The sequence below is a fragment of the Vanessa cardui genome, chromosome 19 (assembly GCF_905220365.1).
Source record: "Vanessa cardui chromosome 19, ilVanCard2.1, whole genome shotgun sequence".
In the NCBI taxonomy this organism is placed as follows: domain Eukaryota; kingdom Metazoa; phylum Arthropoda; class Insecta; order Lepidoptera; family Nymphalidae; genus Vanessa; species Vanessa cardui.
Genome location: NC_061141.1, coordinates 12825073 through 12837606, shown reverse-complemented (window position 1 = coordinate 12837606; position 12534 = coordinate 12825073). Strand labels below are relative to the sequence as shown.

At 50.4% G+C, this 12534-nt stretch overlaps 1 protein-coding gene across 1 annotated transcript; it reads right to left on the bottom strand.

Moving 5' to 3' along the window:
* LOC124537781 (transmembrane protein 131 homolog) lies at positions 1–12450 on the bottom strand. The gene is made up of 20 exons (XM_047114681.1): positions 12207–12450; positions 11520–11563; positions 10433–10657; positions 7420–7533; positions 6825–7123; positions 6598–6727; positions 6383–6524; positions 6166–6258; positions 5929–6097; positions 5738–5858; positions 5067–5240; positions 4595–4996; positions 4415–4518; positions 4052–4173; positions 3835–3980; positions 3552–3748; positions 3217–3468; positions 2771–3132; positions 1496–2701; positions 1–566 (listed from the first exon to the last, which is right to left on the bottom strand). Exons 1-20 carry the CDS (start codon positions 12298–12300, stop codon positions 256–258), a joined length of 4707 nt encoding a protein of 1568 aa, XP_046970637.1. The 5' UTR covers positions 12301–12450; the 3' UTR covers positions 1–255.
* Positions 12451–12534: the final 84 nt, after the last annotated feature.

Below are 12534 nucleotides of genomic sequence, written 5' to 3'. Positions count from 1 at the left end.
TTATTTTTTCTGTTTGTTCATTATTACACAATGTCAGATCTTGTACAACAAAGGTAGGTCGTAAACAGGAGCTGTGATCCCAATCTATACGTAACGAGTAACAAAACAGGCAACTCCACCCCGTGGGCGTGGCGGGCGGGCCGGGGCTGACTAGCGCCCGCCGCGCCGCGCTCGGATCCTCTTCATGTCAATTTTCCAATGAATGCTGTGTCGTCGGGAAGTCCACTTCGGAAGCACGAGTCAGTCACGAGTAGATCATATGTGATCGTCGCGATCGCGCGGCTCTGCAGAGGACGAGGGGCCGTTGGATGGAGCGGGGCCCCAGTCGTGTGGCGCCGGAGCCCAGATGGAGGCGAGCGAGCGGAAGGGGTCGTAGGAGCGTTGCGTGGGCGGCGACGGCGGAGCGAAGCCCGGTGGAGGTCGCAGGGGACCCGAGCCCCAGGCACCCCAGCCGCCACCCCAGACCGATCCTATACCCACGCCACCGTAGTTGTTGCCCACTCCGCCCACACCACCAACTCCGCCCACACCACCAACTCCGCCCACTCCGAGAGTGTGCGTCTCGTCTGAAATTATTTCATGTATATCAATGTATATGATGGAAACTCGAAATATACTTAATCTATAATATCTAATAAATATGTTTAAATCGTTTTCCATTAAAAATAAATACAAATTTTAACAAAAACATAAACGGACTTCAAACAAAAAACTATTTTAAAAAAAATAAATATGCACTAAAAAGTAATAAAAATAATTACGTATTGCACATATTTTTTAGAGTCCTCTTTAGTAAAATGAAATGAAAAATATTAGACTACTTATAAGGCGATTAACGATTATATAACGTAGTTATAGTTATTGTTATATTTAGAGCCGATGTCAGCCAAGAAATCCTAAAGTATATCTATCAAAAAAAAACAAAAACGGGAATCACTACCTTTCAAACAAAAAAAAATATCAAAATCGGTCCACCCAGTTTAAAGTTATGAGGTAACAAACATAAAAAAAATACAGACGAATTGATAACTCCCTCCTTTTTGAAATCGGTTGAAAACAAAATAATATCTACTAAAAAGTAATAAAAATAATTTGCGTATTTAAAATATTTTTAGTAATGAAATGAAAAATACTAGACTACTTAAAAGTCGATTTACGATTATTTAACGTAGTTATAGTTATACTTGGAACCGGTGTCATACGTATATATATACATACATATATATATATATAATTTTTTTAACAATTTAATAGCAAATTTTCAGAAATATAATATTTATTAAAGTTATTGATTTCGGAATATTTACCAAGCTTTTTATTTAATGTCTTGTTCACGAGACTACTACTACTACTTTCAGTCTTAAATAATAAAAATAACCATGTTAATTCAAACTCCTAATATAATATTTGCATGTTGCCTAGCGTTTGTTTGAAGTCGGTTTTGCTTTTTGTTGAAATCTTTATTAAAGATCGCAACAAATATAGCACTTCTCACCGAGATAGTCTCGAGTCGGCGTCGAGAAAGCCGGTCGCTCGGCGGTTATCGGCGGCCGCCACGCGAACTCGGCGTCGGGGCGCGCCGCGCCGTCGGTGGTGCCGTTGAAGTAGAACAGCGAGTTGTCGGGCGCCCGCTCGGGCTCGCGGCGCCGGACGTCCGAGCCGATGGGCGCCAGCGCCGGGCCCGCCGCGCCGCGCGCCGCCACCACCGAGCTCCACGACGCGCCCCAGCGCACGCCGGCGCGGGCCTCGCCCGCCTCGCCGCCCGGCGCGGGCGCGGGCGAGCGCGGCGGCGGCGTGGGCGGCGCGCGCTCGCTGCGGCGCTTGGGCGCGCGCTCCTTGCGGCCGTGGGGGCGAGCGGGCGTGCCGCGCCGCTCGCCGGCGTCGGCGTGTCGCGTGCGCTCGAGCCGGCGCTGCGCATCCGCGGCGTCTCGTCGCGTCCTCGTCGCGCGCGGGATGGCCTCCGCTGGCGGCGTTCGAACGAGTGGCCGCACGACGGGTTTCGTCAAGGGCGCCGCGTCCGCCTCCTCAGTCGGCGAATCGTCTCTGAGGTCCGGCTCCACGTCTCCGCCGTAGGGTTCGTCCGCATCGTCGCGATCGTCCGTCGGGGTCGAGGTGTCGGAGCCGGTGGATCCGACGTCCTCGTCGGCCGGCGAGGGTTCGACGTCCTGTTCACCGTTGACTTCGGCCGGCGGCGTTTGCGATTTCATTTCAAATTTTTCTTCTAGCGGGGATTCGAGTGAGCGTTCGGTCGTCGCACAAGACGGATCGTCGTCGAGCTCGAGATCGGCATCCTCGCTCGATCGAGAAGATTCGTCCTCTCGGCGTAAGACTTCGGCTCGCCAGCGCTCGAATGCACGACGCTCGGCGCGCGGATCGAGAGGCGGGAGCGGTCGTCGAGCGGAGCGCCGACGACGCTGAGGAGCCCGTGAGACCGGAGTCACGACGGGTGGAGGCGCCTCAGCGAGCCCGCGCAAGTCGAGAGGCGCGCGAGGTTCGGAGGTGGAGCGAGCAGCCCGGGCGCGCCGCAGCAGACGCTCGGCATCCAACGCGGCGGCTGCCAGAACCAGGGCGAACGCGGCGAAAGCGAGCAATGCCCCCGCCGAACGTAGGGCGCCCTCCCAGGGTGGACGTGGAGCGGTCACCGCGCATCGGGCGAGAACCTTCGCCGGTATCGTCGCCATCAGCATGTACTCTGCGGGACCTGCGGGACGATCGACATCGTCAATTATCTGCCGAGCGGAACCCGGGCCGAAATAGCGGCGATACGCACCGAGGTCGGTGTGCAGCTGCAGAGTGGCAGTGACGCGCGCCAGCGAGTAGTCGGGCGAGAAGGCGAGGTGCAGCGGCGCCGACGCGTTGGGCGGCAGCGCCAGCGGCGCGCATGGCGACACGCGGAAGCCGCGCGCCGCGCAGCCGCCGCGCGCCACCGCCCAGCGCGACAGCGACACGCCCACGCGGCCCGCGTTGCGCGCCACCACGCGCCGCGACACCGCGCCCGCGCCGCCCCACGCGCACTCCGACACCTCGAAGAGGAACGGGGCGGAGGAGCCGGGCTGGCGGCCGGCGATGTCGAAGCTCGGGTACTCGCCTCGACCGTACAGGTGCACGCCCTCTAGTATCGTCAAATTATTCCTTGAAAGGAGAGAACAAAAGTTAGCAGCGTAAAAGTCCCCACGAGTTCAAATCTAAATATATATGGAAACGATAAGACGGAACCTCAAATACAGGTACGTAGTGAAAGAACCGGTGTCTTGCGGTGCGAACGTGACGCTGACCTCGATCTCCGCATGCGGCTCCAGCAGCAGCGCCGGCAGCGCGTGCGCGCCGGCCTCGCCGGCGCCGCGCTCCTCGCGCGACTCGTTCCACAGGCGGGCGGCGCCGCGCGTCACCCGCCAGCCCGTCAGATGGAACGCGTCGTGCGACCACTCGCATTTCTCGTCGACGCAGAAGTCTGAGTCGCCGCCCGCGCTGCAATCGAGGCCGCCTTTTACCCATCGAGCGATCGGCCGATTCGGCGGTCCGCAGGGAGTGCGCAGGGAGCGCGTACTCACGGCGCGGGCAGCGCGGCGGGCGCGCGGCGCGGCAGCAGCAGCGCGTGCAGCAGCAGCGGTACGTGCGCCGCGTTGCGCAGCGCCAGGCGCAGCGGCGCGGCGCGGCGCACGGCGGCCAGCGGCACCTCGCCCGCGCGCCGCGCCGCCAGCCGCGGCCACTGCAGCGCCGCCGTGCCGCTCGCCACCATCTGCAGCACCTACCGACACGCGCGCGGTGAGCGAGGAGCTCGCTCGGCGGCGACGAGGTGAGCGCATCCTCGGCGGAATGACGTTGACATCGAACCTCGGTAGTGTGCATGTGAAGCGTGAAGTTGGAATCGAGGGGCGCCTGCTGCTGAAATAGCGCGAACCGAGCGAGCAACAGCGAAACGTCTTCGCGCAGGGCCGCCTCGTCGTAGGCCTCGCCGCGACGGAGCCAGGCCATCCCCTCTGCGGCAAGAGTGAGTTACAATCGATGTGGCGTCGAGCGTCCATCCCGAGGAGTGGAGCGCGAGCGGTACCGTCGGAGTGCAGCGGCAGGCCGGTGTAGCAGTGCGGCTGGCAGCGACGCTCGGGGGCGAAGGCCACGCGCGCCACCCGCTGCGTGCCGGCGCCGATCTCGCCCAGCCCAGCGCCCTCCCACCTGCTCCCACGAGGCACATTTATTTGTTGCAAAGTTTTTCGATCGCCCAAGCGGTATTCGCTGAATCTTTAAATAGCTGAACTATTTAAAGATTTCCTTAAAGTTCCCTTTTCCGTCGTTATAATGAACTACAATTATATAACATGTAAGGACCTAATATTATAAAACTTTTTATTTTAACAAGCTAATGGAAGCGTCCAACTGTATAGCTAGAGGATACTTAACATAAGTAAGCACTCACACGAAGGACAGCGCGGGGTCCGCGGCGCGCGGGGAGAGGGACGTCACGCGCATCCACACCGACATGGAGCTCTCCACCTCCAGCTCCGCGCTCGAGCCCGCGTACTGCCAGCGCAATTCAAACGTTGATTCACTTATGAACATTACTTACGGAGGACGTGTTAACGTTCACAGAACTCACGGGCGCGGCCGGCGGCAGCACTAGCGGCAACGCGCGCACGTGGCCCGCGCGCACGCGCAGCGTCAGCACGGCTGCCGTGCTCGCCAGCGTCGTGTTGACGTACACCAGCCCGCGCAGCGCGCCCTCGCGCGCCGGCGCCACCACCGTCAGCCACGCCTGCGCCCAGCCGCCCGCCTCGATGCACCTGAGCGGGGGGTTGAGCGGCGCGTCGGGCGGCGCGGGCGGCGGGTGCAGCGCCAGGCCGGCGGCGGCGCCCGGCAGCGCGGCGCCCAGCGCGCGCACGCACAGCGCCACGGGCGCGGGGTTGCGCACACGCGCGCCCACGCGCCGCGTCCACGACGCGCCCAGCGCGCCCAGCTCCAGCGACGCGCCCGACGCGTCCGCGCCGGCCCACTCCCACTCCTGCGGCCGAGCCGAGCCGTTAGCTGCGTGGCGGGCGCGGACGAAGCCGAGCAGGCGGCCGGCGACTTACAAATGTGAGTTTCCCGCTGTACATCCGGATGGGTAAGGTGTACTCGGACAGGTTGGTGTAGACTGTGAGCTCGGAGCTGAGCGCGAAGGCGGCGGGCGGCGGCGAGCGCAGGCGCAGATGCAGCAACGACGCCGACGAGCCCGCGCGCAGCGTCAGCGGGGTGTGGTCCACCACCTGCGCCGGACGCGACCGAGCGATGAAGCCGTGTTTATCTCTTGACAGTACGGACGATATAAAATCTAAAACCTCCACTATGATACAATACTTTCGTGTCGCGAACTTCTTATAATGACGTATTCAAACTAAAGTGCATTTACGTATATATTTAGCTTACATATGAGGCTCAAAGTATAAGTATCATAACGTCTCGATACCCAAAATGTCTATTAGTAGCCTAATCAGCTAATTGCTAATTGAAAAAAGTCAGTCTGGTGAACGATTTAACGAATCGTGCATTTGTTTTTTTTTTAACTTTCTTGTGCAGGACCCGATTGATAATTCTAAAAAATTTTAGAGTAATATTCATACCGTTATTGAATGAAGATCGTATTGCACTTTTATAATAATTTGGATATCCAGATAACCTTGTCTGACGCAGTGAAAAACGAGGAGAGCGATTCCAAGGGAATTTGATTGAGACACAAAATCATTGTCAAGATCGGAAGCCTCACGTGGAAGTGCTCGGCGACGTCGGGCGGCAGGCGCAAGCCGTGAACGCGCAGCGCCGCGCGGAACTCGTTGCGCGCGCGCACCTCGCGCTCCCGCAGCGCGCCCTCCGCCGCCGTCACCACGCTGCGAACACACGAGCGTCAGTCCAGAGCGCCGCCTCGCCGCGCGGCCGACACAGGCAGCGAGCGCTCACTCCAGGCGGTCGGGCGCCAGCCGCAGCGCGCCGGGCAGCAGGCGCACGCTGAACGGCACGGCGGCCCGGCCCAGGCGCACGCAGCCGCCGCACCACGCCTCCTGCGCCTCGCCGCCCTCCGCGCCCTCGGAGCGCCCGCTCGCCGCCGTCTGCGCCCACAGCTCCGCATCTGCGGCGCGGGGAGCGTCAGTAGGCGGCCGGAGCAGACGCGGAGCGACGCGCAGGTGCGAGACTCACAGTTGAGCGTCAGGCGCGCCACGGGCGTGAAGTCCTGCCGCGGAGCGAGCTGCGCTCGCAGCAGCGTCAGGTGCGCGCCGGTCGCCGTACCCCCTGCGCACAGTCAATAGTGGCAGCTTAATACGGTGGCACAGAATATGGAGAAAAGAGCGCACTCGGGAGAGTGATGTCGCAAGATATTCAGTGTCGGGCCGGACCACGAGCAGGAGGGGCTCACCGTTGTGGCGCATCGGCGCGGGCGCGCCGGCGGGCGCGTCGCACGGCGAGGGCGGCGGCGCGGCGCGCCAGCAGCCCGCCCCACGTACGCCGCCCTCCAGAGACACCTCGGCGTCCGCGCTATTGGCCACCTCCAGCTCCACCTGTGCGAGTCGCGAGTAAGTCCCGCCGGCCGGTGTCGACCATCGCGCGGCCGACCGTCCGGGCCTGTCGTACCGTGTGAAGCGGGTCGGCGGTCCCGCGCGCCCGCAGTCGCACGTGCAGCGGACGCGCATGCTCGCCGGCCGCCACCCCGCGCGCCTCCACGGCCACCACCAGGCCACCGCCCGGGATGTCCGCCTTAATCCTGCGACACCGACTCACCGTATCACCGCTTCCATTCGAAACCGACCGCGTTAACGTTAAACAGCAGAACTAAACTCTCAAGACGAGGCGCATGCTACCTGACATAGGCGGTGAGCGCCCGCGGCTGCGCGGCCAGCGCGTGCGGCGCCAGGCTGAGCGCCACGAGCGCGCGCTCGGAGCGCGGCGGCACGGCCCACGCGTCCCTCGGGGCGCGCTTCCCGCCGCCCGGCAGGCGCAGGCGCAGCCACGCGCCCGTGCAGTACACCTCGCGCACCTGCACCGTGGCGTCCGTGGGGTTGTGCAGACGCAGCTCGGGCTCCACGCTGGCGTTGAGCGGCACGCGCACGCCCACCAGCGGCCACAGCCCGTACGCGCTGGCCTCGCCCACGGCCGACACCTGCGCCGGAGCGGGCCAATTGTACTCTACGGACATTCTATTTCCACATCTTGACTCGTATACGAAACTAAACAGTATAATAGCTACTCAATTTTCATGATTTGTATTTGTTACACACTTAACACACTTAAGTATTTCGATTTTCGATAGTAGAAGTTGAGAGTTCGTACATCGTAGGGTAATGTAGGGTGAGTACATAGATAAGAAACTAATCGAGTCACGACGTAGAGCGGAACACTGTAAATGTAAACTTGAAAATTAAAAGTACTCGTTCAATGTATTAATATAGGACATACTGGATATTTATGTACTCCTAGCGAGGTGTGTATGTAGAGGTGAGCCGACACGGGCCCCTCCCGGCGCCCGAGATACACCACGTTGAACGTCGTGTTACCTTGCGGGGGCAGCGTCTGCGTACATACAACTGGAATTTGTATTCAGAAAGAACACACACACATATATATAGGGCAACTACACGGAGTACACTCGTATGCATAATGAGCAAGCCGGCGCCGCCGTCGCTCGCGGGCGCGCACAGACGCAGGAAAAGTTCGAGCTTGACTCCCTCCACACCAAGTCAAAATGCGAACTTTTCCCGCGCCCGCGCCACCCTTCCTTCTTCCGCTCTTCTCTCTTCTGACCTTCTTCGGCAACCTACATCAAACTTTAGACTGAACAAACATACGAAAATTATCATCTTAATCTTTTATTTGATATTTGTTATTTATATGAATATTTATTGTGACTATACCACGACGGAAGGATTCGTTTTAATTTGCACACATTGTCAGTAGATATTATGAATTATTATCTTAATATACGATACACAATAATGAGATAGCATTGTTTAATGTGTTAAACATAACATTGCGTAATCTAGTATCTACGATACGGGCACACACTACGCCTTCACTGTGATATACAACGATTATGAATAACACATTTACAAGCCAGTGAAACTTCATTCACACATGTATTTAACATAATAAATGAAGCTTTTATTGAAGTCTGCACAACAATGTTTTTTTTTTTATAATTGTAGATGTAGGGAATATACAAATTAACAATTAAAGTGGAAATACGTATATGTAAGAAGGAATCTCGTTGTGGGAGCTTATACGACAGGAGGTAAAGTTTCCTTTTCTAAGTTACCTTTCATATTATAACAAGACTATATACTCTTTGAATAAACTGAAATGGTGAGCATTTTATTGATACAAGTTCCTCTAGGGTAAAAATCAGTTCAATGATATGGATACATCTGAAACCTCAGTATAATTTTGAAGTATTCTAATTTGGGTTCGATGCAGTTTGTACTAATATTTATTCAATCTTAGTCGTGCACAAAGGGAAGACGATTTTTTACTTGGTGGGTAAGTACTTGGGTCAAGTTGAAGAAAGTACCTACCATATATCAATGATATTCTAATAAACAGATATGTTATATCCATACTAAACAACAGAAAAAAGTGTGACGCGCCGGGGACCGTTATTTTAGTTTATTTTTACATTTCGTTAAAAGTAAAAAGGATAGCTTGATAAAAACATTAAGTAAAAGGGATAACTAGATGTTTTAATTACGCAAAAACGTCCCAATTAGGACGTTTTCTAGTCTTCATTTTTTGCGCGTTAATATCATATCTGCTTACTACAACATCATTGACCTACATATATGAACATAATTGCCTACACTCGTCAAGTTATTAGTTCTTCGAAAATAATCATCTCCGTGCACAAATTGATCTTTTGGAGACATTACAATATTATGCAGAAACACAAATAGCGTGCGTTTTATTACGTTTGTACAGTCTATACTAATCATTTGTTGTGTTTGAAATGATTAAATAGTTACGTGAGTGGGAAAAAAGGGAGTTAGTATAATACAAAGAATCGAAGGCGATCGTGTGACCCGAAACGGTACTAATGTTACTATACCGGTTAAGTTTATTATTGAGTAACGAATATCCTTCTGACCTAGTTACGGCGCCAGTGCCGGGAACAGGTTTGCGAACAACGACACAGCTCTGACTAAAAAATCGAACCTTCGCAATTACGCAAGCGGTTAACTGGAAACTCGAGTGATCGAACGTACTAAAATCTGATCTGAAAACCAGTTTTATGACACGACTTATTTATTTTGATTTGTGTATGATAAGAAATGAAAGTAAACATAGGTCCTCGGCTCGGTTCGAAAATACTATAACCAATTGTGTTTGTGTTTGAGTTTTTTTTTAAATACCGCAACTTTAACAGGTTACGTCTTATGTTTTTATTATGAAACAAAAACAAAACACTGAATCACCAAAATTTTTTTTGTAAAAATTGATAGCACAGAAATTGAAATGAAAACGAATATTAAAAAAAATATTTAAAAGTTAGTTGCAAGTTTTCGTATACTTTTTGTACGACAAGAACGTAGGAATCGTGTGGCGTAGCTAGACAAGTAATTATTATGTTATCGTTTCCTGTGACGTCACATGTCCTGCGATAAGGCGCCGATAGCGGACTTACGCTGAACGTCAGATATCAAGAACATATATAACAGTTTTAAGACCTCATACTTACGACTGTATCAGACTAATAAATGATATTATCGATTGCCACAATTAACTACACATTAAATAATAAACAAACCCTGTTTACAACGTTTTTTATGGTATAATTTAAATTAAAGTTCAACATATATCTATGAAATGATGATGTATGATGACGAATGATGAATGGAAAATATAACTTTAATCCCGACTGGTCAATTATTTAGCAAGAATGAAATCAATGGAGACTTAATACTGGCTAATTAAAAATAAACCCGGTCTACTCATAGGTACTCCTTTAACAAAAATAGGAAAAAAGTAGTATACTAAATTTTGATTGAATTGATTGATATATTTTTACTCAGAATTGAAGTAGCACTTGCACAAGCAGAGCTGGTAAAACACCTCGGATCCGGTAGTCTATAACGATATTTCATCTTAACCACTGTGCCTCCGGGCGGTCAAACAACCAGTGATCAATACTGCACGCCGTACTCTTGTTAGATCTAAACGGGGGTTTGTAAACGAGACAACGACGTCTTCTAGGCTTTTTAAGTCACACGCTACATAGCGTACCACAGTAAAGTGTAAGAAATCAACTATCATGAATGGATGCACTTACCTAATCTAATACGATAACATATCTGGAAAGAGAGATTGTTTTGTCTTTTTTAAACACTCGAAATCACGTCTAGATTTAGCTTACGATAACAGCGCGGTCGCGGTCGCGGTCGCGGTCGCGCTGCGTGGTCGCGAGGGGCCGGGCAGTGCTCACCTTCGACTCGAAGAACGAGGCGTGGAAGTCCGGCGTGGTGCCGGCCACGGAGGCGAGGTGCAGCGTGGTGTTGGCCGTGTTGGTGAGCAGCACGGCGCGCGAGTGCGGCGCGGCCAGCGCGGCGCGCCCGAAGTGCAGCGCGCGCGGCTCCAGCGACACGCCCTCCACCACGTCGCCCTCGCCCTCCAGGCCGGTGCCTTCCACGCCGCTTTCTTTGCCCCATTCCTATTTCGGTGTGGTTCCATGTTAACATCTGTCCAATCTTATGAGTTCCTTCCGGTTAATACTTACAAAAATTTGTCACTTTACAGTATTTATTTCAATATATAGCGAGCACTGAAAACTAAGATGTTAAATATAAACTTAATAATATAAAATGTACGAAGAAGAGATGGCAAGAAACTTAGTAGTTGCTGTTTGAACGAACAATCACTATTTTTATTATCTTATATTACATCATATAATACCTTATTGTTTTAATTTAATCTAATTTTATTAATGTAATTAGTGTAGCTACTGGTAGGCATGCTATCTGTACTGTTATTTTAAATGTAAAAGTAACTATTTCTGTTACCTCTTCATGCTTAAACCACTGAACCAATTAATATGAATATATTAGTCATGGCAAAGCCGGAGATCATATTGAGCCCCAAAGCTCAATATCTCGTGGGTAGGATAGGCTACTTTTTGTTATTTCACAATATAAAAGGGTGCAAAAAGAATGATGGTTTGTATACTACAAGTAAATTTTACAGATTTCGCACAGTAAAACTGAAGGTTCAGCTATAAATAAAAATTATTAAGTGCAATTTTATGGAAATTTTAATTTGTTTGTTTTACTTCTTAAAATAACCATGATTTGTTGTAAACAGTAATAACATATGTAAAAAAAATAACAGGAAGAGTTATTTTCATAACTCATATTAAGTGAAATTGTCAACCTACAAAGCAGTGGTGAGACGAGTACATTAATATTCTAGATTAACTTTAACATAAATATTGACTGGACATTATACTGTTAACTTAAATCTATTAAATATTTTTATAAGCTACATATTAATACATAAATAGCAGAAAACTACTTTACCTGAAATGTGATTCCTTCGACTAGGGAATCATGTATTGAAACACCTGTAACCACAGAATCAATTTTAAAGTCTACATTTAACTAATTCTTTTGAATATGTAAACCAATATGTTTATTTGATGAAACATTACAGTAAAATTATATCAATTATTTTTCTCAATAACAAAACCCTGATGGCACTTTCTTTGATAGTTATAATTTTGAAATCTACCCACATTGTTGAAATTATTGATTTCCAAAACTATTGTAAATTATTTAATTGTTTGAATAATTTTGACATTGCGCCTTAACGTCGTGTGTATGACATAACAGTATATAACAATATGTGATTCAATCGTTAAAATTGCGCGGTGCATCGGCATTCGGCGGAGGCGGCGGTCGCGAGCGCGCACTGCTGCACGCAGCTCGCCCATGCACCACACGCCCGAGCGGTGCATCCTTACCGTCAACGCATAGCTTTATTTCATCTTTGCTTCGACTAAAATATCCACTATACACTTTAAAAACAAAAAGAACACGTCCCCGATCAAAAATAACACTGCGCTATTCTCTACGGCTTGCCGAGCAACATGCCAAATATTTCTATTCCTCCAAATTCTTTACTAAATATTTGTAACATTCATGTTCTACCAAAAGAACCTTAACATAACATAAACTTGTTGTTATTCTTATAGAAATCGATTTTACCATGGCTCTCTCCCTGGGCTGTCGATTTCGTATTGAGCGATATATCCAGCAAAGTCAATATCAATATATAACACCACAGAATATTTTGACACATTTTTATATATTTATTTTTATAACCACACACAGTTTTTCAACATTTTCTATGACAGAAATACAATTTTTATGAAATCACTGTCTCACTTTCTTTCCATTTAAGAGATGTGCGTTGCGTTCACAAGACAAGTCGAATTTTCAATTCAATAAGATAGGCACAGATAAAACATAAATTTTCTACGCACAAAAATCTTTTACAAAACTTTTATATAGATTGTTATATATTTGCTTGAAA